Source organism: Teleopsis dalmanni, chromosome 1, assembly GCF_002237135.1.
Source record: "Teleopsis dalmanni isolate 2A chromosome 1, ASM223713v2, whole genome shotgun sequence".
In the NCBI taxonomy this organism is placed as follows: domain Eukaryota; kingdom Metazoa; phylum Arthropoda; class Insecta; order Diptera; family Diopsidae; genus Teleopsis; species Teleopsis dalmanni.
The window spans coordinates 52,098,216-52,125,224 of record NC_051846.1 but is presented as its reverse complement, the minus strand read 5'-3'; the positions used below and the strand labels follow the sequence as shown (position 1 = coordinate 52,125,224).

General features: G+C 27.3%; 2 protein-coding genes and 1 non-coding gene across 5 annotated transcripts in view; 1 reads left to right on the top strand and 2 right to left on the bottom strand.

Moving 5' to 3' along the window:
• Positions 1-13,573, bottom strand: part of LOC119668310 (motile sperm domain-containing protein 2-like) — a 105,914-nt gene extending 92,341 nt beyond the window's left edge. The window contains exons 1-4 of one of the 3 annotated variants that reach the window (XM_038077774.1): positions 13,054-13,573; positions 7,659-8,147; positions 7,310-7,593; positions 6,403-6,504 (exon numbers count right to left, since the gene is read on the bottom strand). In XM_038077774.1, coding sequence (XP_037933702.1) covers positions 6,472-6,504; positions 7,310-7,593; positions 7,659-8,147; positions 13,054-13,144 — 897 coding nt within the window. In that variant the 5' untranslated portion in view covers positions 13,145-13,573 and the 3' untranslated portion in view covers positions 6,403-6,471. Of the gene's footprint in view, positions 1-6,402; positions 6,505-7,309; positions 7,594-7,658; positions 8,148-13,053 lie in introns of those variants that run through there. The other 2 variants (XM_038077773.1, XM_038077772.1) reach the window with 2 other exon arrangements.
• Positions 13,574-18,420: 4,847 nt separating this feature from the next.
• On the bottom strand, positions 18,421-18,584 carry LOC119673547. The gene has a single exon (XR_005252074.1). It is a non-coding gene; the product is annotated as a U1 spliceosomal RNA (small nuclear RNA).
• A 1,254-nt stretch (positions 18,585-19,838) lies between these two features.
• LOC119672732 (xenotropic and polytropic retrovirus receptor 1-like) lies at positions 19,839-24,397 on the top strand. The gene is made up of 6 exons (XM_038083848.1): positions 19,839-19,952; positions 21,218-22,406; positions 22,479-22,673; positions 23,336-23,505; positions 23,639-23,881; positions 23,992-24,397. The coding sequence occupies exons 1-6, from the start codon at positions 19,884-19,886 to the stop codon at positions 24,127-24,129; spliced, it is 2,004 nt and encodes a 667-aa protein (XP_037939776.1). The 5' UTR covers positions 19,839-19,883; the 3' UTR covers positions 24,130-24,397.
• Positions 24,398-27,009: the final 2,612 nt, after the last annotated feature.

Here is a 27,009-nt window from a genome sequence, read left to right as displayed (position 1 = left end):
TCTTGAAATCATCTCTTATATTTCTAACATTCATTGATCATGTAGCAGAATCTGCAATTAGTGTTAAATCTCGTAGTATAAACTGGAACTCATTAAAATTAACTATATGTCTTGAATGTCTAGATTTTGTCGCATAATAAATAAATAACCTGTGCAAAATTATGTGATGTTAATGCTAATTCAAAATAAAAATATTAGATCCATTGACAGATTTGATGAAGACGAAGAAAATATGTACGCAATAATTTTTTTTAAATTTCTCGTTTAAGCTATGCGCTACAATCTATGAAAGTACATACTAATTAATTCCCTACATCCAAAAAATTATGCTAGGAAGTTCTTTGGATTATACTATATCAAACATTATTTATTTACGAAATAAATACAATTTTGGCGTTCAAGTTTTATGGCACGTAGGTGAGAAGTTGAATCTTTTAAGGTTGCAAATTTTTAGTACTATTTTTGCAGGTGTGAAACTTGGTTTCACAACCAAAAGAATAAAAAACAATCTCCGAGCTTTTGTAAATAGATGTCTGTAAATGTCTGTAGATGTCTGTAAATAATTATTGTTATATTTTCAAATCAATTCAACATGCGTGATATTAGAATTATATAGCTATAAGACCGTTTGAATGGATAATAATACGGTACTTAAAGAACAAAGTGAAATATATTAAACAACTCTTCTTGATAACCGGCACATTTTAGAAGTGACGTTTACATGGCGGTGCTCCATGTTGGCAGATATAAATGCGATATACATATATTCGACGAATGACAGAAGGTACAACTATACTGGTGTATATGTTGATCCTTTTTTCGAGTCAGCGCAACTGGGCACTTTTACTCTTTAATAGCTGATGGTACTACAGGGTCCCACCCATCTTATTGACTAATTTATGTATTGCCTATAAGCTTCATGATTATTCAGTGATTGATCTAAGATTTGCGTACCTCCCCGTGCGGAGAGTGATAACTCTAAGAGTAGATAGTGGTATAGTGAAAGACATAACGACAGCGATTTGATAAAGACTATTCGCACCATCTTACATTAAAATACGTATTTTTTTATTATTAATAATATAAATTTTATTTCATTCAAGTCAATAAGCTGAAGTAGTTATATCGAAAGTACAGGTTACATGGCGGTGCTCCATGTTGGCAGATATAAAGCGATATACATACATATATTCGAAGAATGGCAGAAGGTACAACTATACTGGTGAAGTGGAAGACATAAGACATCGATTTTATAAAGACATTTTGGAGCCTTTTACACTAAACAACACATTATTAAACAACACTATTGCATTTTATTTCATTTGTTCTTCTTAGTCAAGTCAATAAGCTTAAGTTATATCGAGAGTACTAACAATTTAGATGTCTGTTCATAAAAGCAAATATTTTAAAATACTTTATTATATGTATTGTTTGAAATGTCCATAATTAATATTTAATAATTTAATAACTATTTCGATCACATACCCTAGGCATCTTTAGAATTTTTAATCGTTGACTTATTTCCGTATTTAATTTTGTCACAATTTTTCCGGATTCTTTTTTCGTTTCAACTCAATACCATAATATACATATATGTATATATATTCAATATCAAATGATATACATAATATAAATGCTGTCAGCGCTAATTTCAGAACACGTTCAATATTTCAAAATCGAAATCAAAATTTTCTTATATTCTACAAATTCTATTGATATTTGCAATTTTTGTAAATGTCAAATAATTCTATTTAAAATAAAACTATAAATTGCCAAATAGCACCAAAACGGTAATAATACAACAACAATAAACAGAATTATTTCATTAAGAAATTGAAATTCTTTAATAGTTTATTTAGCGTAAAGCAACACAACACACCACTAAATTCAAAAAACAACTAAAAACAAATTCTCAAAGCCAGTGGAGTGTGGCCAAAATCACTTGAGTGACCCCATCAAGAAATACATTTTCAAACGGTGTGAGTACATTGAGTAACGAAGAGAATTTTAAAACATGCACGCATTGATCAAAAGCAATCAAAACGCATATAAAATTGTTATTGTATTCATTCATACACAAAAAACAATAGCTTGCGTTTGCTCCCCAACATAAATATTTACGTCAATTTACTGTCCCCCACACCCACATTCAAAACCATTAAAAAATATTTCTTTCCTATACCTGGTATATTATTGTATTTAAACTGTACAAAATTTATATATGTAAACTATAGCGAAATATGAAGATTTTTACTCGTACACATACACACGGTTCTTCTGAATGCTTACGAATGGGAAGCAAAACAAATCAAGTAATAAAACAAATTTAAGTGAGAACAGTTTTTTTTACTCGAAATAATTTTACATTCCATCACAAAAAACAATGTAAACTATACATTGTTCATGGTGTGATTAGTTTTTTTGAATTCACCATATACTAAATCCGGTCTTGGCTTAAGTTGAAATTTATTTGAGAATAATGTGCTGAGAGAATATCAACCACTTTCAACAATGGGCAGAAATATGTCAATATCCATGGACGCTACGTCATGCACAGCAAACGAACTTATAATTTTGTTGTTTATTATAGGTACATACACAAGTAATTTTGTGATGCGCTACATTTTGGTGGAATGTGCACGGAATTTATTATAAGCGTTTGGTTATATATCATTATATGTCGGATATAATTTAAATATTGTATCTTAGTGGCAATTATTCATAAATTAAGAATTATAATATGTTTAGACAGACTAATTTCCCTAATTTGGTTAAAATTAAATTAAGTTAATTTAGAAAGTGTTCATGCTGCCCCAAATTAAGGGGATCGTATGTTTTTGTTTACAAATCGAATTTTAAAAATTACATGCTCCAAACACCTTTTGTATCTGGGATATTTTAAAAACTGATTATTATAACTACAAAGATTGGCATTCAATACTTTTATTAGCTTTAGAGGATTGCAGGTATGTGAATATAATTTTTCACTATATTTTAAATTAATAACAGTTACAGTTTTTTCTCTATAATTAAATTTAAATTTTTGCACTATTTTCCAAATATTTCCAAATATTTATATTTATTAAAGTCAACTGTCATTGACATTTATATAAAAAATTGTCATTTTTTTCTTATCTCAACTTTATCTTTCGCTTACAATTTATCTTATGCATGGTTGCATTTGAAATAACCTTTAATTTCAATTTTCGTATCAATGAAATTAAGGTCATTTTCCTTAATTTCAATCTAATCTCAAAACTTAATTTTGTATGGAAAAAACAACTTAATTTCGTTGAAATGAAGATGATTCAAGATTTTTGCGAAATTAATGTGTGTCTGAACATAGTATTATTGACAATTATTCATAAATTAAGGCATAATTTAAATCAATTAAAAATGAATTGAAGTAGGATTGTTAATACATAGCTTTAAAAGTAAAAATAGGTTATGATTAAAGGTTATAATATTTTGACTCACATACAAATGTCAAATCTAAAGTTTTTAAGATAAAAAATATGCGAAAGTTTTCCACAAAAATTTTTGGTGATATTTTATTTTTCATCTGCTTTTTTACGATCAGATAATAGCTACTTGTTGTTTATAATGTAAATAGTCGTAGCAATAAACAAAAAAAAAAAAGTCAAAACAAATTATGTGCGGACTATAAACTAATTAAGAAATTCGACTATTTCCTAAGACCACTGATGGTGACATTAAGCTGTTACTTTTTATTTTTTGCGCTTTTAGCGGTTTTGTGTGACATTTTGACTATTATTTATTTTTATGTTTATACTTAAAATAAGTTGAACACTAACTACTTACGTGTGTGGAGTAAATAAGTCTACTTTGTAATTGATTTGCCTTAAATTTAGTAGAGATATTAACTTGGCGTCTACACTGGATAGAATTTGGCAAGTTTTTCATGTTCGAATCGAAATATATATTGTTTTCAAATTTCGTCTGTGAACAAAAAATTTTATTTGTCAGTGAAAAATTGGAGAGTGTTTCCAAAAATTAAATGTTTTATTTTGTTTTATTTCATTTGAAATTTATTTGCATCATCAATATTACAACTTACAAATTCAACATAATTTTTACTGAAAGAAAATATTCGACTAAAGTTTCATATCGTTTCCTTGCCACATTGACAATGATGTTACGATTTCTCAGATGTTCTCCTTTTAAATTTACTGGTGGAACGTACTTGTGTGTACTCATAGTTACTTGAAGTTGCAACGAGTAGCTTTTGAAATATACCAATTAATTCACTCTTTTCTTTTTATGTAACAAAAACACTACATAAGTATATTATTTCTCAAATATATGTTATATATTAATAAATATTTAATTCTGATTAGTATTATGGGATTATAAAATTAAAACTTAATTTAAATGTTTATAAAGTAACATGAAATTAATACATGATTTTATGTTATAGTCTCAAAGTTGGAAAACTTATCCGAGAAAAATATAAAGTTATTAAAATTATGATGTATGTACAAAAAAAAGTATTTATGTATTACCTATACATATTAAAATGGAGAAGGAAAGTTTTTGAAAGATTCCTACCAATTGTTTTAATATATCTAAAAATAAACTACTGTTTCTATCTAAGGGTTATACGCAGATAATCTTGGTTTATGTCTTGTAGCCATTTATCTTTTTAGACGACAAAGCTCAGCACATCGTTCCTAACATACGTTTAAAAAGCAAGTTTCCTATCTGGGTTACAACATCATTATTAACTATATGTATTTTGGTGCAAGTTTTCTTAAAAATTAAAGTTAAATTTATATTTGTTTTTTTTTTTGGTTTTTCTTGTAATAGCGAAATAAATATATTATTTATAAATATATTATAAATAATATATATATAAATATATATATAAATATATATATAAATATATAAATAAATAAAAATCACATATCATATATTATATTATATCACATATCATTATTATATATAAATCACATATAATATAACAGTATTCATAATAAATGGTTGAGATATGAAATACATGTTTGAGACGATTCTGATAGTTATATTATTATATACACAAAATATTTCAAATTATATATTGTATGAGATATTGGTTATTAAGAATACAATTTTTGTTGCTAGTTAAAAATATAAATACTTAGTAGTTACACTTAAGCTTGTCGACTCAGTAAATAATTTCTGCGTAGAAAAGTAGATTTTGTTTTTAAAGTTTAATTATATTTCCTTCATGTAAAGAATTAAAGAGTGCGATTATATGTTATTACTTATAGTAGGCACCATTATTAACATACTAATATTTTATATTTATTTATTTTTTTTTGGCAATGAAATAAACGTTATACGTTGATATAAGAGCTGATACATGTACTTTGTTAGCATTTTTATTTTAATCGATAATCGATTTTATTATTTTTTAGTTAAGTATACAACGTTTTGAAAATTTCTTGTCTGTAGTAAGAAATATCTTCAAAAATACATGAAGTTGTAATTTATCTCTAAATATATATACAAAATGTATAATGTATCACATTATATATGTTTTTGGAAATATATAAAATTGTATGTAGAGTTGAAAATTCTATAAAAAAAATATATTCTATTATATTGCGTATAATTCTATATATAAAAAATTGAAAAGCAATAATACATAAACATATATTTGCTTCAATTACTGGCTAATTGCCAGCAGTAGCGATATCATTTTGTCTTTTATGGTTTTAATTCCAAATATTTAAATATACATGTAATTGCAGTAATCATATTAATAAAATTTATGAAATGGTAAAAAATTTTAAATACCGGGAATTGTATAAATTAGACTTCATAAATTTTATGTTGGCACAAAGTAAAGAGAATATTTTGCCAATAATTAGATATGTGGTTAAAAAAGATTGCCAAACCTTATTGCGTGCCAAAAAAAAAATCTAAGTAATTTGCTTTATTTGAAATCCAGCAGATGTTTCGAAGGGAATATATGTATTTATATGTAGAATAATATAAATACGTTATATTTTCAATGTTAAGCAATAATTTACGTTGATAACGACGTAAGTTGGTAAACTGTCTACGTTGCCGAAAAGTATAGAAAGCTTTTAGGGGCATTAATAAATAATTCACTAATTGCTGTAGTTAAAGTTTGTGCGTTAAAAATCTATTTTTCTTTTATACTTTTGGTCTCATTTATAGTTTACAACTAAAGCAATAATATTTATTCATTTACTTTGTTAAATTATTTTTACTCTAAGAATTTTATTTTTAATTTTATACTAACACTATGTTTAAATTAATAAACTAGCAAATGTAAAATATTCTACTTAGATGGCAAAATATCCCAAAAAATTAAAAAATCGTCGATATTAGTAAAGATAATAAATAAAATAGTAAAATTTTAATCCAAAAGTCTTCAATATATTTTTTAAAAATCTTGTAATCTTGAGGTTATCAGTATATAAAAAAAGCAAAAGTCCAGTACTACATGCACGGGTTCCAAATTGAAAATCTATGCTGTGAGAGTAAAATAAAATCAATTAACTTTATTGATCCAAGACAAATTTTAGATAGTCCTATAAAAAACTAAGTATATAAATTTTACATTATTTAGAACAATAATAGCACAAACTATTTTAGGGTGACTTTTTTCTATTATTTTTAGTAAGTTATAGTTTACTTTGACCTTTACCTAAAAAATATTTAATTCTTATCTTTCTTTTGTATTTTTAGTCGTAAAGTTAATTTATATCTTTGTTTTATGTTTCCCTTTCAATACCATAACACTCAAAGCAAAGAAATTCGAGAAATATGTCAATTAAACTTTGGCTAATAGAAATAGCTGTGTGCGTGTTAAAAATAAATGTAAATAAATATTTACTTGACCACCTTTGGAAAAACTTTAACAAAAGGCTACCTTATATATATAAATATATGTCTACATATATAAACAAATCCATATTAGTGGAAACAGTGTCGGTAAAATGTATGTAGTTTGTCTTTGGTGTAATTTTGTTGTGTCACAATACGATAAACTGACATCTACACACCCTTTGTTATTAGAACTAAGAATTATAGCAACATGAATTTCTTGCAGAGATATTCCTGCTTTTAAATAAAGTGCATTAGCCTACTTATGTCGTACACAACTAAAAGACATTTGTACTATACAATCAAACTAGTTGTTTGACCTTTGACGCAATTTATTTGTTGTCAATACTTCAAGGTGCAGCGGAAGTATACTAATTTTTCTTTTTGCCATACAATCCCATAACAAGAAAACCCCATAACAGGCTAGTAAAATAGACTACTTAAAACTTACCTTCTTATCCTGGTTTAGTTGAATACCATATGCAGGTACATTGCCATTAGCCTCCCTACCAGCTGTTGGAATAGGTGTTGGTGGTGGTGTTAATAGTGTTGTTGGCACAATTGGTTTGTTTGCAATCTTTTCTGGCACGAAACTAAATTCGTAATCATCAGTGCCACCCCAACTGGTCAGACAATTATTTTTGTCAATGTAAGTGTTTATATCTTTTTTCGAAACCATTTTCAAAATTTCCAATGCTTTTGCTGGTAGAAGGCCTTTAATTAGTTTAAAAGCAGCTTCAGAAAAGAAATAGTTAATATTAATAGGATAAAAAATTATAATAACAAAAAATAACACTTACCATTCAACACCCAAGCCATTTCAAAAATTAATATGTAATTTAAAGTATTTGGATAATATTGCTTAAATGTATCAATAATTCGTTTAACAAAATCTAAATCCATGTTTCCTAATCCTGTGCCTGCCATATCAAAAACAGCTGTAATTTTTTCCATATTCGTTTCACGATGAATGCGTTCAATCCAATAAACAACAACTCGATTTACTTCCTCCATGTCCTTTGAACCCTTAACATGCAATTTTGTTTTGAATATAAGTAAGGGCTTGCCATCGATATCTTTATTTCTGGAGAATATAACACCATCATTTAGATACTCAGCGCGTAAATTTTTTTCACTGAGATCATTTGCACCATATGATTGACGCCAAATACAGGTGGTCCAAAGTTTATCAAATGCAGTTGGCATATCCAAATCATACATTTCTAAGAAACGTGTACACCAGAGATCAGCATTCTTGACACGATCTAAGTCAACTGGATGAAATGGTACTGAAAGCAAAAAAAAAAACGTTTAAATATTGTGCTTTTTATAGTTAAAATAGTAAAAATTAAATAAAAATAGTTAAATAAATAATGGAAGTTTGTAATAAATTTAATTTATGGTATAACGAGGTTTTTCGAAAAGTAGTGAAAATATATTTTTATATTATTTTAATTAATTGAATTTTTGGCTGACTATACAGCTGTTTCGAGTATTTCCAAATACACAACGTCAGTGGTGTTGGAAATAATTCTTGTATTTAATTATTCGTAAATAAATTTTTGAGACTGCAAATACCAGTGATTGAATTCGTGTCCTGCCAAATTTGAAGCTCAGAGTCAGCACTCTTTAATCAACTGACCTAAAGCCGCACTTGATGTTCAAAGTCGCACATTTTTTTGGAGATTTGTTAATTTGCTTTGAAAGTTTTATTAACAAATTCACTTCCTGTATTTTATAACAGAGCAAAATCATAAACCAGCTGTAGAATAATTTAATTAAATAAATATATTTTTATTTTTATTTGTTAAATTTTAATACTATTCTACTAGTCATTACTAGTCATCATTAATTGCACCTTTTATGATAGAACTTCGATTTAATATTTTATTGAACAAAGTTCATATTTAATGCAAAATTTTCAAAATATTATCAATTTCTTGATAACTATTGAATGTTAGCTAATATCGTTAAAGTGTATTGTTAAACAATGCATTTATTACAAAAAGGGAAGGTTAAACAGTGATTTGGTATACAAAGTGAATGATAAATAAAAATGGAAAACCCTTTAAAAAAATATTTAAATTTTTTTTTAAACTGATACAAAAATCAACTGTCTATATAATCTAATATTTATAATATATATAATAATATAAAATATAATACATAATACATACATAATATAATACATAAACTGATACAATTTTTGAAATGTCTATATAATAAAGTAGCAAAAATCAACAGACATATTTAAACTCAGCATTTTTTGGAGTTACAAACTAATTTGTTTTATGCAGAAATGTCTTGCTCGGCAATATATGCTTAATTGTTTATTAAATATCAAAAATAATTTTAATAAAAATATTTGTTTTTGAAATTAATTAAAAAATTTTAGATAATGTCTAGAAATTTAATTGTTCTTGAAATCTTCAACATAGCTAATGGTTTTTAATTAAAATTCTACTGAGACAGAATATATTATTCATTTTTTTGGTTCATTTATATCTTAAATAAACGATCTTTGAGTTATTAATAATATACTTTTATTTAAATGTTTTAAGTATTTTATATAAGTAAACAAATTATTTTTCATTTCTTTCATTAAAGGAAATTTCTTGTTGTAATAGGTTAACCAATATGTCAATGATATTGTTACACTAGTAAATTTTCTAGTGAAGTTAGTAAAAAAAATTCTGGAACTTTAACTGCAGATTTGTTGTTGTTGTAACCCGTAGATTTTCTACCCAAGGTAGAAAATATGAAAGGAATTACAAATACGTATACATGGGTTGGGTAAAGGTAGAGTGAGAATAAGAAGAGATTGTTTCGGACAAGGAATAAATGAGGAACTGGGTGAATTTTAATTGAAAATAGCCTGCGTCGGGGCGAAGAAATCTAGCAACTTTCCTGGATTACAGCTAAATATCAATAATGTTCAAAATTGTGTGTGCATTACGACCAGAGAACAGAGAACGACCAGAGATTACTTTCTCCATAATATTGCATAGTTCATATAATTATATAGATTAATTATATAGATAATTAATTATTCTTTATACGGTAATGATATTTTTTTAACTTACTTTTAAACATCAAATTTAAATGTTAAATTTCAAATGTTAATAACAATTTAGACCTTTTCATTCTTTACTGCAGATAAGATTATTGGATTAAAAATTGTTGTTATTATGGTCAGTCTGATTAAGACAATAAATATTACAAAATTCAAGTACATTTCTGATTAAATAATATGTTAGGAAAATATAAAAATATTCTTATAATAATTCTTACTGGCTTCTAATAAATCATAATAGAACATAATTATACCTTTGATGTTTAATGGTAATTATAGTGAATAACAATAGCATGTTGGTATTGCAGATAAGCTTTTTGTGATTTTAAAAATTATTTTAAAAATCAAATTATAAATCATTTCGGAATAATATATTATATAATAATATATAATAATATAATAATATATATATAATAAGCTAATATGTCTGAACATATTTTCTCGGGAGGTTATACATTTCTATAATGAAAGAAAAACCGTGGACAATATTTTAAAAATTTGTTACGTATAATATATGAGAGATCAGTTTTTTTGGAACTAAATGTAATAAAACCATTTAGTATAAATCCGCTAATATGCTATTTTGCATAGTTTATATACTTAATTTTAATAATAATCTTTTATTCAAATCGCATATACATAAAAAACTAAAGTCCAGTAGTCGAACAAGAAAATATACAGTTGACTTTTGTTCTTCCCAAATTTAGATTTATTAACAGTTAAAGAAAAAAAATTGTTTTTAATCTGAAACTAAATATTATTGTAGATATCTTAAGGAATGTGCTAAAAGCTAAGTGCAAATAGATTAAATTATATTTATACACATATTAACTTGTATTTTTATAGCGAATAATTGAAAGACATTAACATTTGAGGAGAAGAGAAAAATAATTTTATGTGATGTAAATTTTAAGGGGTCCGCTTAATATAACTTTTGACTCTGTACTAAAAGTTGATTTATGTATTACAATTAGTGTATATAATAGATAAATAGCTAAGCTATATTTTTTTTGTGTGTGAATTTAAATTTTATCACAGTCTTGTATGGGTAATAAAATGTGAACTTTTGCATAGGCTATAGGTCACATGAACTGTCTTTAATTTTCCAAAATAATTTTATTCTGTAATTCATTCAAAAAAAGTGCTCGTAAATGTTATAATAAAAAAAATTTATTGTAATAATAAAGAAAAAAAATAAAACAAATTAAAATTTAGGTTGTTAAGGTTCATAGTTTTTAAATTACATTTACAAGAGATATATAAAAGTATTTAAATACAGAAATTTCGAAACTATAATTTGTATGTGAATTGTAATTATCAAATGCACAAACATCTTATAATAATATATAACTTAACCTGATTTCACGAAAGAATTCAGAGGACTGCTAAACGTTAATCGTAAATGTTTAGCAGTCAATTTTTTCAGTTATAAACTTAAAAGAATTTAAATCACTGTCAAATCATATTACAGCATCATATAAGTTCAATTTGAATATTTCTGTATATGGCAGGGCAGCCGAGATGATAATTTTTATCATATAATCAAATGCATATATCAAGAATAAGTGGGTTTAGGTTACACATAAATATTGTTAAAACTGCAAATATATAAAAAATTCATCTAAAAAGCCAACAAAAGGATATTATTTTGTAAGATCGTCGGACTGCTCTGGCTATTTGAGTAAGATGAGCTTCAGACAAATGATTTCAACGCAATAAAAATCTTACAACATATTAGGAATAAAATTTAGTATTAGAAAATACGCTAATTTTTCTGCTTTAAATTTAAAAATTAAGTTAATTAAAAATTAATAAATTTATTTACATTCTTATTTACGTTTAAAGGCAAGCGTTAAAATAGCAAAAAAAAATATAATCTATATCTTTCACAAACAGTAAAAAACAGTAAAGGGACCCGTGTACATAAAACCAAGAAAAGAATATTTGATTTGTATTATCGTTGCCACGGAAAGATTCTAGGTCTAACAAAGATGTGCTGACGGGTCACATTTTAGTAACGGCAAGCGTATACAAGATATTAATTACTATTAGTCATACATATTAGTTCCTGCTCCTGCATACATAGTTAGGAAGTTAGTACAGTACTTTATTATTAAATGAAAGAAAAAAAGTTAATCACTAATAGTATATATGTTGAAAGATAAATATGTACTAGCATAAAATTAAGAAAACTGACATGCTTACCAACACCTCGTTATCGAATCTTAAAATGGTTACAGGCTACTCGGGGATGTTTGCAGATCTGAGGTCAATTATTGCTTAGTTTGATGAAGTGATAAACAATAATTCAGTTAAGCCGTAGAGAGGAGTTATGAAGAAACCTCGCTGTTAATAGAGAGTAAAAGTGCTAAAATGCACTGAAAAAACTAGCCTCAACATAATAATAATAATAAAATTTATTTAAAATTATAATAAATTTATTTAATTGATATTTATTAATTTATTTATTAAAATTACACCATAATTTTCAATGTGCTTAAATGTTTTAATACAGCACTGTTTTATCATTAACCATTGATTTTCATTATAATAATTATTTAAAAATTATGGAGGACTTCTTTTCAATTCATTTCAAAATTTGTGCTTTGAATATATTTACCTATTTTTATTAAACTTTTAATTAAATCTACTAACATTTAAGATTCTTATAACCCGTTTTCTTTTCAATGTTCCAAACATAATTATTATAGATCATTATTAAATTATCATCTGCTTGACAATTAACTGCATTAAAAAACGGTGCAGCAGCAATTTCAAGGTTGTTATTTTCAATAGCGATAATTTTTTAATATCTTCCGATATTTTTGTTTATTTTTTTAATAAAATACAGTGTAAATAAATGACTCAAGTAGAGAGTACTTTATATAAAATGAATAAAAAATGTAAAAATTGCTTTTATTGTTTATTGTTAAACGTGCACTGCAAAACGTCGAAATGTTATTTTAAACTGAATTCAAGAGGAATTCTAAAAACGCAGCACAACAACTGAAAAATTGCATTTTATGACTATTTATTTATTATATTTAATAGGCAAAGTTCATATTTCTTTAGAAATGCAATTAACACCTTCACTAATTTTTTATTTAATGTTAATTACTCACCTGCTGGCGGATCATTTTCTAATTTCTTTAAGAAAAGATTGCGCAGCTCATCAATTTGTGCTTGGCTTGGAGTTTGAGTTTTGATAGGCATTTCTGAACAAAAGGAAAATTGACGAAACGAATTGTAACAAATTTTTACACACAAAAAATTTAATTAATCTCTTCTACTTCCTATTTGAATAAATTCAAAGTTTGCTTGTTTTTTTTCTTATTTTCTGAAAGCGAAAACAAGTACAAAGCACTTTCACACGTTCAATTTGTTACCGAAACTGAATTTTTGATTAGCAAAGAACGAACGAATGCAGGCAAAATTAAATCAGCGAGAAAAACATCGAAAAAAAACTTCACTTATCTTATCATTCCCTTTCTGCTGATTACCGTAATCCGATCGACAAAAATACAATTTTTTGATGCGCTATTATCGCACATTAGAACTAATCAAAAATCCCACCGGCCCATGTACGTATTTACACCGCGAACATATGTTCAAGACTAACGGGTGCGCGCAAAAAAAAGACAACAGCACATAAACACAATACAACTACGAAATTTTTATTTGGAAAAATTTCGAAAATAGATCAAACGTTACGAATAGGTCGCGGTTGTTTCGAAGGAATGTCTATTGAATTTAAATTAGAATTGAACGAAATTTATTGCGAGTAGCAGTAATTGACAGCAATGCACGACTACGATTGCGTGTTGGCGCTGAGTTGGGTGTTTGACTTGGGGAACAAAATATTGAGTGATCATGCGGGAGCTCACCTACTAATAAATGAGAATTTATTTTAGGGGTACATATACGCAATGAGCCCTAAAGCATTCATTATGTAGAAATTAGTTTAAATGATTCTGAAAGAAAAGTGCTGTACACAACAACTCATTACTTTCCAACACGAAACATACACAGTGACGAACAAAATTATTGGCACAGCAAGCAAATTGAACTTTAGCAATATTTTTATCCTGTTAATGATGCGATTTTTAATAAACAAAAAAATTTTTTTAGATAAAATGCTTAATTTGCTTTTAAATTCATTTCATTTCATTTTATTTTCTTTTATATTTAGTTTCTTAAAATTAAAAAATCAAAAAAAGAACTAAATTTGGCTAAACAAAATTATTGCCACAGCTAACGTAAAAATTAAAAAACAAATTAAAAAAAATATTTTCGATAACAATTAATATTTAATGGCCAAGCTCTTCTATTTAATAATAGCTACTATTTGTTTTGGAATCGAAAAAATCAATTATTATGTGCTTTTTGGTCCAAAATTTTGACACTCTTCAGCAGTGCCACCTTTAGTTCTGCCATTGTTGTTATAATGGGCTTCTTTGGACGTCTATCTAATTTTATATTTGTACAACCAAGGCAAATCTTACACGGAGATTGGAGAAATGATGGATAGAAGCCGCTATACCTTTCGGAGCATTGTGCAGCCTTTCAAGGGGGCGATATTGTTGCAAAGTGCAAAGCATACAGACCGATCTAATGCTATGAGTGTCCGTGAACGCAACATAACAATACGAAAAGTGAAGGTCAACCCAAAAATATCTGCAACCCAAATTACAGCTGAGGTTAAGTGAGAGTTCGGCAAGGAAATTCATCTCATACCGGTCAGGAGGACACTGCAAGAGGCTAGTTACTACTATTGTGTCGCTAGCCGAAAATTAGTTTATTTTGCGAGTCGATAATTTTATTCGTCACTGTAAATGTGGAGTTTATTTATAATGTTAAAATTAAAAATTTTAAAATTTGATTTCATATTATATCAAAAAGGTTTGCTATGTTCAAAAGGCATATTAGGTCTGTTCCACGAGCTACTCATAGTAACATTGAGTAAGACCGTGTATAGACAAGTGCGTTCCACCAACAAACTTTCTAGTAAATGAGAGCATCTGAGAGCGCGTAACATCTCTGTTGAAATTTGAAAATGCTATACAGACTTTACTCATATATTTTATTTCAAGTAAAATTTGTGTGATGTGTCAATCAGCTGTTTTGGTTTGAATTTGAATTTTTGTATTGTTTATTTGTGCGGCACTGGTGTTCTCACCAAATTTAACACAATGCTGTTCCATGAAAATTTGAGTTAAGAGAGAAAATTGGCACTTTATTTGTATTACGCTCTCAGTTTGTACTTTACTTCACGGTTGCCACTTATGGTACTTTAGTACCAAAATTTTAATCCAAAAAAATTTTGGACCTTTTTTTACAGAAATGGTACCTTTTTAAACCAATTTTGGTACAGAAAAAAATTTTCAAGTGGCAACCGTGCTTTACTTGTGTTTTACTGAGAGTAGCTCGTAGAAGAGACCTAATGATAGTGAGATTGTGTACTAATTTGTATCACTGGTCAAAAGAAATTTTTTTCAAAACTAAACAAAATATTGAAATTTTTTTTTTTTTTTATATATGAAACTAATATCGGATTCACACCAGAGTTTTGTTTGTAGTTTTAGCTGTCAAAAATGTTTATTTTGCATTGCAAGTAATTACAAATGACAGCTAAAATTACAAACAAAACTCTCGTGTGAATCCAGTATAAAACTAAAATTATTTCTGTGGTGTAAACAGATTCTTATATCAGATTTCTCATTTTATAAATAAATTTAAATAAATTTTAGTTTTATAAAACTAAATTAAATTTTAGAATGTACGTGAACTAAACAAAACTCACTTCACAAAATAAGATATCCCAAGGGATTTTTTGCCGCTATATAAATTAATAACATATAAATATGTAATTAAAATTTATTTTTTTTTATAAGTTTATTAGTTTAGTTTATTAAATAAAAAATAGGGTTTTTAATTTGCTCCTTATTATCTTTGTATTCTACGGCCTGTATTGTATAACATCAGTAAATGATTTATTAAATTACTCATGAAAATACTAAACGGATAACACTAACTCTGATTGAAAAATATTCATATATTCGAAGTTTTTATTGTTCCTCCAAATGAGTTATTTAGATTAATTTAGGCATTTGATTTCGTAACTTAGGGAGCAATTTGTTGTTTCTAAACTGAAAAAATAATTATTGAAACAAATTTGTTTCAAAACTAAAATATTTGTTTAACTCTTCACATATTTAAGAAAGTATATTATGTTTACATATTATTATTTATTATATATATAATGAAATTCATTTGATATTGCATTTGTGGGTGCGTAGCAGACAGTATATAATTATGGGTTGCATATATTTTTAAAATCAAAACTTGAGTATATAAACCTTTTAGAATTTAAATAGGTTATACAAATTAATATGTAAATATGTAGGATTGTCATAATAAATGCAGTAGAAATTTAATTAAAAAAATTTTGAATTCTATTTTATCTCATAATTTGGGTTTGTTGAAAATTATTACATTTTTTACCTTACAAATTCATAAAATCTCATATTGTGTGTACTTCACCTATTTAAAAATTTATAATTTAAATAGCTAGAGTTTTTTTCAAATACATATCTAAAAATGACTTGAACGCATACGGTCAACTGCAGGTTAGGTAAATGCTACGCTGCGTATCAAATGCATTGTTTTTTAGGCTTAATAAAATATGTCAGTAGCATTTAAATGCTGTTTAGTTTTATGATGCTTAAAAACTTTGAATAATAGCCTTGAAAATACATAATTATTTAAATATTTACCTACGGAAATATGCTTGATATGTTAGCATTTTTAAAGATTGAATTGAGCATGGTTTTTTTTTTGTAGATGTGATTTGGTTTTAATAATTAAATTTTTAATGAATTTTTTTTTACCGATGTTACAGCAAAATGTTATATTTAAACTGTACAAGATATTTTGAATGGTTTTTAGATTTTTAAACACATATTCATATGTGAGTATATCTCTATTTCAGTGCCATATAAATTGCGTATACTGATATATTTATGATAATTATAAATACAATAGTTAATGATTGAGTTCTTATTCTGTAGTAATTTAAATTTAATCTGTTTTTTTCACACATTAATTTATCCAATTTTATGATTTTGTTCTTAAAAAAACGTTATGTGAATCTATAAAATAAAAGTTTTTAAATTGGTTTTTATTTTATTTTTATATAGTCTAATCTATATACATATCTCCAACGTTTCGAAGCTTATTTGATTTCTTTCTCATGGCACAGTATTGTAACAGCTGCTCTTGGGAACATGTAAGGTAGATCTAGAGTAGACCCAAATAACGCGGCAATAGTAATTAAGGAAAAAACAATAACAAAAGATTAACTTCAGAGAGAGCTCTCACATATTAAGAAATATAGACAGCACCATGAATTGTTTCCTATTGGATAGTGACAACATGACAACATGACAACATTTAAGTAAAATTTTATAATTTTTGTAAGTGCAGTACAAATTTTCTTGAATCAGTAATAAATTATAATAATAAATAATAATATAGTGACACCATTAGCTGTTACTGTTACAATCGACATAAAAATAGATATTCATAAAAAAATAAAGGTCATTATTGTTCTAAATTTGTGATCGTTTGTGAAACGATCATATAAATAAGATGGATATTTGTATGTATAAAGTTTATGTAGTTGACAGATGATATATCATATACATATGTTACTTTGTAATTAAGTAAAGGTATTATGTTGTTCCCGATTTTCTCATCTACAATGCTAATCAGTTATCGGGAACGTTACTTCAGACTGCAAATATCACCTAAGTATTTTTTACGTAATGATAATAAAATTTATTTTATCTAGCAACAAGATATCTATAGCTGAGGGTGAATGCTTACTTTTTTTAGTGATTTCATTAAATATTAAATTTTCTGTAAAGCACTACTTTAACATTTTAAACATTTAAATTATATAGAAAATTTTATTTAAAAAACTATCCTTCCAAAAAAATAAGTGTTATATACAATAAGACTTATATGTACATTTGGAAATGGGAAGAAAAATATTAAGCTACATTTTAAATAATTTTTCCATTGCTAGCTGGATTGATATTAAGAATAATGTTTTAAATTTGGCTGGGCTTTAGGTCGTGGTTTTAAATTTTGTTTTTATATAATAATTTTTATTGCATAAAAACACAAATTTTAAATTAAATAAAATATCACATTTATTACTTGATGTAATATATTTGTTAATTAATAAAATATATTACATCAAGTAATAAATGTGATATTTTATTTAATTTAAAATTTGTGTTTTTATACAATAAAAATTATTATATAAAAACAAAATTTAAAAGCACGACCTAAAGCCCAGCCAAATTTAAAACATAAATATTGAGGTCGACACTAATAAAAACATTCTATTAAGAATATCATTTTATAGAAATAATATCAATATTATGTCTTAATGCAGCTCTTTAATATTTTAAATGTATTACTTATCCGGGACGGCGCGAACGCCATTCCCGACTATCAAAAATTACACGCACGAGTTATTCGCATTAGGAATAATCGCAAAGGTCAACTCAACCGTAGTGCAATGGCCAAGCCTCGCTTCGGGGGAACCGCCTTCTTGATCACGGTAACCCCTACGCCAGGTAAGTATGCTTTCTACCGCTCTATGCCAACTATTTGAACATCAGTAAGACTGAACTTAATGAGAATTAAAATCAAAATCATACGAAACAAACATGTATCTACACATTTTTGATCTTTATATCTTGTTTACGCTTAGTTGTTTGCAGCATTCCGTACAGTGGTGGTTGATGCATTTTATTCTTGCTGCTTGCGTTTTTAGCTATTGTTTCTTTTTCTAGAAATCTGAGGAGTACTGCAAATATTTTTTTAACACATTTTCTATGCGTGATATTTTTACACAAATTTGAAGTAAATACGCTTAAATACAAATTGTAAATGGCATTAAATATACATATAATACATTACAAGAAAATTTGCATTTCTAGCATAGTTGTTGCTTAGAACAGGCATTTTCTAAATCTATATCTAACATATGCTTCTAACAGATATTTCTAACAGAAACACAAGTCATCACATATCAACAATTACAGATAAAGAAGTTGGAGTACCACACAAATCCACTCTGTCACCCATAGTACATAACATTTATACGTGAGATATACTGAGAACAATCTAGTGGTGTTCGCTAATTATACCTGTATCATCAAGTACTAGTACTATAAGTACTACTATTATAAGTACTACAAGTACTACTAATTCTGGTAGCATTAAAATTACTAGTACTAGTACTACAAATACAAGTACTACAAGTGGAGATAGACTCTTAAAATGTCAACAAAAGATCTAAAATAAGGTATCGGACTATTGTAGGAGCTAGTAAAAATTTATTAGACTATGTTATATTGAGAATTAAGAACTAAGACAATACATGTGATCTAAGCAAGTCTGATATCTATATAAAGAACTATAGACTACACATAAATAAAACAACTAAGTTAATATGCTGATACTAACTTCAAGCACATTAGAACACATGAGTTATAATTAACTCATCAACTCATTAACTAATCGAAAATTAAAGATATTTAAGATTAATTTAAAAGTATTTAGGTTTTAAAAGTCCTTTATATATTTTTTAATATTAAAACCGTTACTTTAAAAAGTTCAATTTTATTAACATAGTCCAATAAGCTTTAATCGAAAGTTTCTTAAACTTTTATAAAAATCTTGAATCGTACATCTAAGAAAAATGAAAACTGAAATTCAGTGGGAAAGCTCTGCAATAGAAAAGTTTGTGAAACAGTTTTCACTTTTCTTCACCGAGTGTGGTTCTGTTTTGTTTCGAAATGTTGTTGTGTATAATATTTTGGTCTATTTTTATTTTCTGAAAACATTTTACATTTCTTGTAAAATTAAAAGAAGGAATATGAAGTTTGCAGAGCATTTAACGGCGCACATAACGCCAGAGTGGCGAAAACAATATATAAATTATGAGGTTTGTGAAACACAGAATTTATAAAAATTAGAAAGTGAAAATGTTGTATATACTGAATATATAGCACATGTGTATATAGTATATATATATGACATTGTCAAAATAATGTGACGTCACAGAGCTTTTAAAAGAACTGTCAAATATTGAGCTTTTCAATTTTTTTTCTTTTTTTATTGAGATTTTTCGAAAATAAGAAGCGCATGCGCGAAAAGTTGGCCTTAAATTTTGTTTACAAACAAAAAGTCGGGCATTATTAGCCGGTTTGTTTGTAAACAATCCACAAGTGTTTGAGGAAGAGAGTCAAAAGAATTTGTAAACAAAGAAGTGTGACATTTGTTGATTCATGTGGTGTAGTAACGTTATTAATTTGTAAACTGGAAGCTTTGATTATTGTTAGAATTAGAGAGAGTGGTAAAGGATGGGTTTAGGATGGCGCGGTAAAAATACAGGATTATGAATATTGAAATGCTTATATTAACTTTGTTTCTATATTCGTAAAAAGTGGGTTTGATGGCGGATATACATATGCATATACAGCAGGATCTCAAAGTATTATTCTGTCTCAGCAACTGTTGAGATTTGTTTTAATACATTTTATAATAATTTTTATATATCAATTGTCAGTACGAGAATATTAATTACGAAATAAACCATATACTCGGGTAGTACAGAAATATTTAAAAATTAAAACTATAAAGAATTTAATAACTTTAAACATATGGTTGAAAGAAATTAAATGCAATTCATATGAAACACATTTCATATGAAATACAATATTGTATCAAATAAACTAAAAATTTTATTTATATTATAAAAAGCGTAATGTAAAACTTAGTAAAAGTATGCATTAAAAAGAAAAAGTATAATATTAAATCTACTTGAAAATTAACAAAATCAATAAACAATTCAGTTATTTGATTTAAGTCAAATAATTATTACATAGGGAAATAGGTATAGTTTCTGTAGGTGCTAATTACTCCTGCTCTAATTCTTTGTAGATGCGCATAGTCTTAGGACACGAATGTTTTATGACAAATACTATAATAACGTATTTTAATATTGTTGTATATTTTATAAAAATATACCCGTGTTATTCGGAAATGCATTCAATATACATATGTATATTTGAAATAATTTTTCATTGTATGAAAAAAATTTATTTATTTTGTTTCAAGTGCTATATATGTAAGTATACGATAACGTGCAAAACATTTAAATATTTTTAGTAAAATTTATTTAATCTTACTATACGTATTATATTTAAGGAAATGAAAGCAATGCTTTATGCGGCAGTGGAACAGGCACCTTCTGCAGAACTAGTAGATCCAGAGGTTCTTACACGTTATTTTGCAAAATTCGATGAAGAGTTTTTTCATTATTGTGACAAGGAGTTGGCTAAAATTAATACATTTTATTCAGAAAAAATGGCAGAGGCGACAAGAAAGTATGGAAGTTTACGTAGTGAGTTAACAGAAGCATTAGAAATGGGTCACGTGAAAAAGCAACCAGCTTGGAAGTCCAAAACTCCGCTCGGAAAGAAAAATGTACCTGCGCGTAAAATACATGAACTCAAATTGGCATTTAGTGAATTTTATTTGGGTCTTATATTACTACAAAATTATCAAAATTTAAATTTTACTGGATTTCGCAAAATACTTAAAAAACATGATAAATTATTAAGTGTTGATTTTGGAGCCAAATGGCGTAAAGATAATGTAGAGATAGCACATTTTTATGTTAACAAAGATATCGATCGGATTATACAGGAGACTGAAACTGCATTTACACATGATATTGAACATGGCGATAGACAAAAAGCAATGAAGCGTTTACGTGTACCACCTTTAGGTGAACAACAAAGTCCTTGGACAACATTTAAAGTGGGCCTTTTCTCTGGTGCGTTCGTTGTACTCTTTGTAACTGTAGCTTTATCAGCTATATTTCACGGTTTTGGTGAAGATTGGCATGTTGGGTTACGTATGTTTCGTGGTCCGTTTCTGTTAATTGAATGTCTCTTTTTATGGGGTGTCAATGTATATGGTTGGCGCTCTTCCGGTGTTAATCATGTACTTATTTTTGAATTGGATCCACGTAATCATTTGTCTGAACAGAATATAATGGAAGTGGCCTCGGTATTTGGTGTTATATGGGCGGTATGTGTTTTGTGCTATATATATTGTGATCCCATGGGCATACCACAATACTCAGCACCAATATTTTTATATACTACAATGATTCTATTCCTATTGAATCCAACAAAAACTTTTCATCATGAAGCACGTTACTGGGCCGTACGTGTCTTAAGCCGTGTTGTTATGGCGCCGTTTTTCTTCGTAACATTTGCAGATTTCTGGCTAGCAGATCAACTAAATAGTATCGTACCTGCATTTTTGGATATACCATTTGTTTTATGTTTTTTCAGTCAAAATCCAACGTGGCATAAAACTGGTGGAAGTAAGTCGAATAAAATATAACATATTTTTTATCTTATATATTTTTTTTAATATGTTTGTTTGTTAACTGTAGGTGGACGATTTTGTATTGAAGATATATCAATTGCTCGACCTATTGTTGCTATCTTACCAACATACTTTCGTTTTGCGCAATGTATACGCCGTTATCGTGACACTAAGGAAGCCTTTCCACATTTAATGAATGCAGCAAAATATGCAACTTCATTTTTTGTTGTAATTTTTTCATATAAATTTCAAACGACCGGTGGTAAGTAGAAATTCATCAGATACCCACATGCAATATTTTGTATATTTGTGAATACAATTTTATACATTTTCACATAAAAGAAAAATAGGTCACATAGTTGAATAAACGATACCTGTCTAGATTGATGAATGTTGCTTTTTTCTGTGATATATGATTACTATGAAGGTTTGTGTCCCATATCGGCGTAGTATGATTTAGTGTACAAATGTATGAAGCAACATATCTATACGGGTACGTCTGCACATACATCATACATATATGTGTATATTGTGGGTTTACACTGCATGGTCAGCGTCTTATCTAAAGGAACAATAGCTCAGTTTGTCCATTTAATTAAGTTTTGTGTAATTACAATTGCATATAAATTATGTCTCATGATATATGATAATTGCTTAACACAGCGGATACATTCACATGAGTGGATATTAAATTGTTGTGTGGGTTGACAATGTTTTTAATGAGTTTCTATGAGTTCATGTTTACACAAATAATACTACCATATAATAAATTATTAAATTAACTAAATATGATATTGTTTTTGACTTATTTTAATACCTGCATGTAATAAGTTTTATCTTTTCACATAAAAATTTTAGTTTTCATTTAATTCACTCGGTCATTATGTACCGTTTCAATCAAAGTTAATCCCATTAAAATTTTAGATTATTATACCCATTCCAAGGATAATCCTTGGTTCTACTGTTGGATTTTAGCAGCAATCGTCTCGTCGTGCTATGCCTATACGTGGGACATTAAAATGGATTGGGGTTTATTCGATGCGAAAGCAGGTGATAACAAATTTTTGCGAGAGGAAATTGTTTACTCCTCAACGGTAAGTAAAGTTTAAGTAATAAAGTGAATTCCTTTCTAATGTAATTATATCACAGTAATAATGGTATTAAACAGTTTGTGTATTGTGTTTCTATTTTCCTAAATGTACTATTTAAATTTTTTTTAAATTTTAGTGGTTTTATTATTTTGGTATTATTGAGGATTTAATTTTACGTTTCGCCTGGACAGTATCGATGAGCTTAATCGAAGCTGGTTATATCGAAGGTGATGTTATGGTTACAATTCTAAGTCCTTTGGAAGTATTTAGACGTTTTATTTGGAATTATTTTCGTTTGGAAAATGAACACTTAAATAACTGCGGTAAATTTCGTGCAGTGCGTGATATTTCCGTTGCACCAATGGATTGTTCAGACCAAGTGAGTTTAACTCCTCACGCTACTATTAATTTATTTTGTTTTATTCAACTGTATTGTTGTATTGTTGTATTATTTTCGCTATAACAAATGTACACATTTATTATTTTAAGACTACAATATTACGCATGATGGATGAGGAGGACGGCGTTGTTAATCGCCGTGGTAAAACAAAAACGGCATCTAAAAAGAAGGTCGCCGAACAGAGGCTGTTATTCCAAAGCGAATCTGTTGAAGATTTATGCTCATAAATGCGGTTAATTACTGCAGCAAGGATATGTGTAGGCGGTTGGAAATGTTAATGAAATTGTTTAATGGCTTAAAATATTGCTCATTTGAATTGAATATTGTTGCCTCTGCATGCGGTCATTGCGAATCGCTGTAATGTGAAATTATATTTTTGAGCTAATATCAAGGATACCGCAGATTATACATCAAATGTTTATTGTTCACTTGTAAAATCAAAATAAGCATATCTGAACCGAATATAAGTAATTGTAATATACCAACATTATTGAATTTTGATGTGCAAATTATATAATATTTTATAATTTAATTTTTTTAAATTTATTACATTTTGTAAAATAAATACTTCGAAGTGCTCAAATTGTTATTAGATAAAAATCTTAAAGTAATAATAAGCAATGTTATTTTTTAGAAAATATGATATAAATTAATAAATAAAAATTAATTCGAAATTTTTAAAAATGTTTATTTACTTTATTTTAAATTTATTAATATATAATCTTTTAAATAAAACATTATAAAATGATACCCTATTTTACATTTATCTTAACATTGTTTTACAATAAATGTTTTGGCAGTATGTCTACAATATTAATCAAATTTAGTATATTTTTATTATATAATATATACGTATACATGTGAAAATTTAAATGGATTGTTGATGTTTCCATGACAAAAATCTAAATACTTGTTTTAAGGGCTTGGTTTGAACATTACAATTATAATTTTAAAAAATAAATTTATCTATTTTCAACAAATAATAAGGGATATAATTTCTGTACATTTTAATATATAAAACGAATAGAAGGGACTGATGTTGAAGGTTGTCGTAATATATCTAGTGAAAATAGCTTTGTTTTCCTAATTAATTTTTAAATAATTTCTACATAAAGTATAAATGTTGTAAAGATCTATATATGATATTTCAATTGATTTAGTATCAATATTAGTAACAATATTACGATATATTTAACAACGCAGCCAGCCGAGTTCTCTAGGTACTGTAGAAACATAAAGTACATCGAATCTTTACAGTTAACGTATTTTGTTACATTGCCATGTCATTTGAAATAAGCGCTTCTTTCTAGTATTCGATGCACTTTAAATGGTCTTCAAATAAATAATTTTAATACAAAATATGTGCACAGAAAGTATATATATGACGCGTTTCAAATAAGCAGATTAGCAAAAAACCGATGTACTTTGTTAATACATCATGCTAGGCATATCAAATTTTATTTTGCTGGGGTAAAACATTTTTTAGTATTAAAAGTCAACTAAGTAAGACAGCGCCAAATATAATATATATTTATATATTGCAAAAAACGTTTTACAATACAACTTTTCGTTCAAATATTTAAAGACAGAAAAACTACTACTAATAATTATGCTTACTAAGCATAAGCAATTGGAATAGTATTTAGTCGTTATAAAAGATTGCAAGTTAATCGAAATTGAATATTAAAAGCAATACTAAAATATTTATGATAAATACAAAATATCATCTAAATTTCTGAGCTGATTCCATAGCCCAAGAAACAAAAAAAACTCGTACGGAGGGAAGAGGAAAGGTTCATTACAAGATTAACCGACATTCATTGCATCAAAAAAGTTTTACCGGCAATTTATGTCGTCAAAAATGTCTATATTACTCAAAAACGGTGGTGCGATTCAAATTCTAACGGTACGACGATTTGATAACGGTTTTGGTAGATTCTTTCATTTTGAGCAATTTTTTTCATTACACTATATACTAATATAGCTCACTTTTCAAGATATAGACCTTTAAAGTTAACAACTTTTTACATTAATTAAACTACCAAAAATTAGGTATTCTTTGTAGTTATAATGTAAAAATGTTCAACTTTTATGTCGGATATCTCGAAGCAGAGCTAAAAGCTATATCAACAATAGCGTAGTTGAAGAACTTGCTACTTATAGCTGTTTTTATTGAAATCTCTTGTGAAAGGAACGTGTTCAGGAAGACAAAATCTTATCAAAATTGTTTATTCAAACACCTAAAGTCATATCTTCTGCTCAAAAAGTACCCGGATAGAACATACAAATTTAAATTTTATTCCAAATTTATTTTATCTCCATCTGAATCGATACACATATGCCAACGCTTAACCCAATCTTTCATACACTTTTGTTATGCCCGTGCATGTATGGCTTTTAGTTCCTTTAGCGAATTCTCTTTTACCGATTCAATGTACTCAAAATGCTTACCACGAAGGGGCAATTTAAGTTTCGGGAACAGGAAAAAGTCGCACGGCGCCAGATCTGGCAAATATGGTGTCTGAGCGATGACAGTGGTGCCGTGTTTGGTCAAAAAATCGCATACAACAAGAATTTTAGTGAAAATCGCTAAATGCACTTGAGGTAGTCTCACATTAACAGCTGTTGTAAAAAAATTAATTGACAGATGGCGCTCAAATTTGTACCATATGTCAAGAAGAGATGTACCAACATAACAAAAAAAATTTTTTTTGAAAAAGGTCTATTACTTAAAGAGTAGTTAACATCAACAAAAACCGGATATTCTTTGAGCAGAATGTATATTAATTTTTATGCTTCGATTGGATGCTCTACATGTCCAAAGTGGACACAACCTAAGTGAAGTTGTAATAATTTAATTTTATTTTTTTAGGAAATGTTCGATTATTTTTCAAAAAACTTTATGTATTTAAAAATTTTGTTGTTTTTTTGGTTTTATTTTTAATTTGTGTAAGGTTTTTCCTTCTATCACTCATCGTGTGCATGCAATCGTCGTTTTAAGCCTGCAACCTTTTTGTGGTAAAAACGCACACCACAAAAGGTGAAAATTGATTATAACTGATTTGTTTTAGAAAATTTGTATACTTTTATCAAAGAAAGGAATAGCT

What these genes read in the sequence shown, in the direction of transcription:
- LOC119672732 (XM_038083848.1), top strand. Translation starts at nt 19,884, where the DNA reads ATGAAGTTTGCAGAGCATTTAACGGCGCACATAACGCCAGAGTGGCGA. An exon ending in AACAATATATAAATTATGAG is followed by an intron (nt 19,953 to 21,217) that starts GTTTGTGAAACA and finishes ATTATATTTAAG; the next exon opens with GAAATGAAAGCAATGCTTTA. An exon ending in CAATGGATTGTTCAGACCAA is followed by an intron (nt 23,882 to 23,991) that starts GTGAGTTTAACT and finishes TATTATTTTAAG; the next exon opens with ACTACAATATTACGCATGAT.